The sequence below is a fragment of the Dipteris shenzhenensis genome, chromosome 7 (genome assembly GCF_047967505.1).
Source record: "Dipteris shenzhenensis isolate YYH24624 ecotype China chromosome 7, Dip_SZ_1.0, whole genome shotgun sequence".
NCBI lineage: Eukaryota > Viridiplantae > Streptophyta > Polypodiopsida > Gleicheniales > Dipteridaceae > Dipteris > Dipteris shenzhenensis.
The window spans coordinates 45334771-45339541 of NC_141602.1; the positions used below are offsets into that span (position 1 = coordinate 45334771).

General features: G+C 42.5%; 1 protein-coding gene across 1 annotated transcript; it reads left to right on the top strand.

Annotated features, from left to right (window-relative positions):
• Positions 1 to 241: 241 nt before the first annotated feature.
• Positions 242 to 4031, top strand: LOC147900412 (very-long-chain aldehyde decarbonylase GL1-4-like). The gene is made up of 11 exons (XM_087376637.1): positions 242 to 307; positions 458 to 678; positions 771 to 1006; positions 1097 to 1316; positions 1414 to 1535; positions 1628 to 1884; positions 1981 to 2088; positions 2172 to 2375; positions 2501 to 2611; positions 2747 to 2920; positions 3775 to 4031. Exons 1-11 carry the CDS (start codon positions 242 to 244, stop codon positions 3943 to 3945), a joined length of 1890 nt encoding a protein of 629 aa, XP_087232763.1. The 3' UTR covers positions 3946 to 4031.
• The last annotated feature ends 740 nt before the right edge of the window (positions 4032 to 4771 follow it).

A 4771-nucleotide genomic window follows, 5' to 3' on the forward strand; every position in this document is an offset into this window, starting at 1 on the left:
TTTTTGCACAGCGCACAAGGCATCATCTTGTTCACGGCAGTCCGCCTATTGGGCCAATGGGCTCCCACTTCCCGGCAAGATGTTTGTCACGGACTCCTACCGTTCCAGGTATTTCTATCACTTTGTGCTTCTTTTATGTCCCATCACCCTTCTTTTATGTCTCATCACCCTTCTTTTATGTCTCATCTCCCGTCTTCCATCTTCAATTTCCACTCGACGTTCTGCGTAGCCTCTTGGAATTATGCCTCAAGCCACTAAACAAAGTTTTCTGTACCGATGGCCATGGGAGAGCCTGGGGAAATTCAAGGTATCTGTAATCTATTTCCCGCAATAGTTCGTCGATGCTTCACCTAAGTGATATCAACCGCCCCTCTTGTCCTTGGATTATATTGGACTGGCCCTTTTTTGTATTCTTTTTTTGGTGTTCGATGAAGGATTTGAGTTTCGCTGTGCGCAGTATATTCTACTTCTGCCGGTGGCAGCCAAAGGATTTCAAGTAAGCCTTGGTGGAGAGCCCATCTCTACCAATGTATTCTATCAGATGATCGTCCTGGTAGTCCTGCGATATCTACTGTTCCAGATTTGGGGCACACTCTCCCGCCTGCCCTGCGTATCAAGTAAACATCTAATCCAGACGAAAGGCATCCATTTCGAGCAAGTTGATCACGAAGCTAGCTGGTACGCGCTCCATGGATCTTGACGTCTGCAACAGTTTTTTCTTCTGCATGTCGATCCCCTGTCGATCCCTGAATGTGATTACGTTTGAACAGGGAGAACATGGTGTTTCTGCACACATACCTTTTCTGGGGTGCCATTGAGCTTCTTCCCTCCGTGTTCACAAATGTCTCTCGTTGGAATGCCAAAGGAATCGCCTTGGTTTTCGCTCTTCATGCTGGACCAGTGGAGTGGGTATATTATTGGGCTCACCGGGTTCTACACCACCACTATCTCTTCACCCGTTATCATTCTCACCACCATTCTTCGTTTGTAACTCAGCCTATTACCTGTAAGCTTATGCACAATCTTAATTTGATCGTCGTAGATACTTCAATCTTAGCTACAAATTTGTTTGATGTGCTACGAACTTCCTGTGCAGCTAGTAATCATCCATTTCTGGAGCACATATTATACGTCACAATATTTAGCCTAGCCGCGGTCCCTCCTTTCTTTGTGGGATGCGGTTCCTTCGTACTAGTTCAAATATACATTTTGTTTCTCGATTTCATGAACGCATGGGGACATTGCAACTTCGAGTTCATTCCGAACTGGGTTTTCAAGGTTTTCCCACCTTTGAAATACATTATCTACAGCCCCACGTAAGCTTTCACTTACAAGTTACGAGTTAGGCAAAAGAGCGTTTTATCTGTCGATTTGCTTTGTTTTTTAATATGTCCCAAGTCGTTATCCATGCAGGTATCATTCGCTACACCATAGCCGTGTGCACACTAACTTTACACTCTTCATGCCTCTATACGACTATCTGTATGGAACCGTAGATAAAGCTTCAGACAGCCTCTATCTATCCACTCGTAAAGGTCATTTCTGAAAACAAACCATGCATGAGTATAAGTAGCTTTCTTCAACAGTTTGAGACATACTGAAAGTACTGCTTTTATAAACATGATAGGGCGAGATAATCGGGTGGACTGCGTATACTTGACTCATGGCACTGAACTGCTGTCGACCTTCCATTTTCAATTTGGGATCCAGACATTTGCCGCTCAACCTTACGCAATCAGATGGTACCATTGGCTTTTATGGCCTCTGACACTCCCTATAATGCTTCTAGTATGGGCTTTTGGTAAACCTTTCACTGGTGGTCGACACCAACTAGGCGACAGCTTCGAAGCACATACTTGGCTGATTCCTAGATATAACTTCCAGGTAGACTGGCTTGCTTGCCTTTAGCCGAAGCTCCATTGCACGCTTCAATCTTATGCATACCGTGTACACGTGAAATCATGTGAATTGCTTGTGCAGTACTCCATGACTTCTGAGTATTCAAGGATAAATGGTTGGATCGAGGATTGCATCCTGGAGGCCCAATCAGCGGGTGCAAAAGTCATTGGGCTGGGTTTGTTGAACAAGGTAAATACTCGGTGCATGCTCGAAATTTTTATGATGCTGATTTTGCAGAGTGTCGGAACATTGAGCTTTCCTGGTTCCTTCAGGATCGGCAAACGGACATATTTGCATCACTATCTCTGCGTAACAAAACGCTGACCATCCCTATTATTACCGGAGAAACTTTAGAGGCCGCAGTTCTTGTGAACACTATATCTCAGGGGACATCGGAGGTATTCCTCTGTGGAGCAGGTTCTAGGGTCGGTCGTGCCGTGGCGACTTACCTCTGCGAGCAGGGAACCAAAGTCCTGGTATGATCGAGCAAATCTTATGTGTATCGATGTTTAACATGCATTGTTTAGGTCGAAATAACGTGGACTAGAAGTTTTAGGTCGTGGTACCACTGTAAAACAATTGACGAAATGACAATGATCAGGCCTTGATGTCGTCGGGGGATGAATTAGAAATCGTCCGAGGAAAGATTGCCGCAGAGTCTCAGCAAAATCTTGTGCAAGTTAGCGAATACGAAGCCGGCAAGCTCTGCAAGGTGAGCGTCAAGATACATGCATGATGTATCTACTGAATATGAGGCTCTTGCTAATGCAGCTGCACGGTGAGCATTTGCTGTTTTCACAGAGGATTGTCGTTGAGTGAGCTCTAAAACAGCGCTATGGTGACACAGGTTTGGATCGTGGGAGAGCAATTGACGGCGGAGCAACAGGGGTGGGCACCGATGGGGACACTGTTCCTCCCGTTCACGGTGTTGCCTATGCGGCGATGGAGGCAAGGCTGCAAGTACGCGGGGGTGCTAGGCTTAAGGCTGCCAAGCAACATGCACAACGTGAATGCATGCGAGGTGAGAAAGTTTGACAATTGTGTGTGTGTGTGTGTGAGAGAGAGAGAGAGAGAGTGTGTGTGTGGGAGAGAGAGAGAGAGTCTTAGAGAGAGATAAAGAGAGAGTTGCAACACAAGCAAACAAGCTCAACATCTGCCTACCTAGAACTTCTCTCAAACCTTTCCCTCATCATTGTCCTTTTCTAGTACATACTTGTATTCTCTAGCTTAAACATTGATTCTCTTTTACTCCCTTCTTCCCTCTTATAGCATGTCCTCTTATTTTGATCTTCACTAATTCCTTGGCCTTTTAAATCCCTTATCACAAGGCACATTGCATTTGACACTTCTCTAGCTTAAACATTGATTCTCTTTTACTCCCTTCGTGCCTCTTATAGCACGAGCATTTATCTACATAAGCTTCATATAGTAGTGGTTCAAGACAAACCTCTCAAAAACAAAAAGAAGAAATGGACATTGCTTGTTTCATTTTGTTATAAGATAATAGTGATCTTAATACCTAGAGAGTTTGGTTTAAGTATACTTCTGCATGTGTTATTTAACCACTCAAAAAAAAGGTGCCCTACTACTTTGTCCTAAAATTCAAACAAATGTAAAAAGTTTTCTTGTGTCAAGATCTCTCCTCATGATTCATCTTCATATGTCCAAGCTGAACATGCATTTGTGAAATGAGATCTTGAGTTGATTGCATACGATAGTTGGTGGGATATTGATGTATGTGCACATGTCCTAAGTCACACATGCAACATTTGACACATAATTAGTAAGCACCCTCTTTCCTTTCTTGGATTAAAGTTGACATTTTTCAATGCACATGACACTTAACCTGATTTTTTGTGAATCTTGGTAAAATAGGATGTGATGCCTCGGTATGTGGTCAGAGCTGGATATGCAGCAACAATTATACATGCTTTGGAAGGGTGGCAGCACCATGACTTTGGTCATGACATTTTGATGGAAGAAATGCAAGCTTCATGGGTTGCAGCCATGCACCATGGCTTCTCCCTTGTGCCATTCTCCCCTTAGCTTTATTGTTTTTATCTCTAGCTTTCCTCATCTAATGAGGCAATGTCTATTTCATATGTATGCCATGATAGCTATATCCAAATGATCCCTCTCAAGTGGTGATTTTTTTTTAGTACTCATATATACTAGTTATTCTATCCCATCAGCCTGACATGCTTAAGTCCTGAATTTTTGTTTCAAAACTTGGATGATGATTAGATTGTTATAATGTAGGAGGTAAGCCCTTGTAATTTCAAATTTATATCTACTACTTTTTAACTTAATATGAATCTCTCTCTCTCTCTCTCTCTCTCTCTCTCTCTCTCTCTCTCTCTCCCCTTGTTTATGTTTTCTTTAAGGCAATGTTAGAAAATTCAGTGCTCATTTTTGTTTGGGATGAAAAGATGGGTGACCATAGTATTCAACTTATTTTTGAAAATTCTATGGTGATCCTAAAAGACAACTAAACTTTCATAACCTCTATTTTTTAAATAGCCTATATTTTCCATTTCCTCCTGTCAGGGGGGATACACTAGTGCATCTATCAAATGTCAAGACATGGTTTATATAATTACCATGTTTTTGCACTATTCAGTGAATTTATGTACAAATATAAACATTTTATGAAGCTATGGCTAGTTCTCTCCACTAAGTTTGTAGGACAGTCACCCATTTTAGGCTATCATTTCTCAAGGATGAAGATTGTAAGATTGCCCAGTTAAGCACTCCTTTTTCAAGGGGGGTCTCCAAGACAAAATTCCACTCCCCCTCCTCCCCCCCCCCACCCCCCTAAATGAATACCAACTACATATGGACTTCTTGCATGTAATTAATTTTGCTAAGTGGC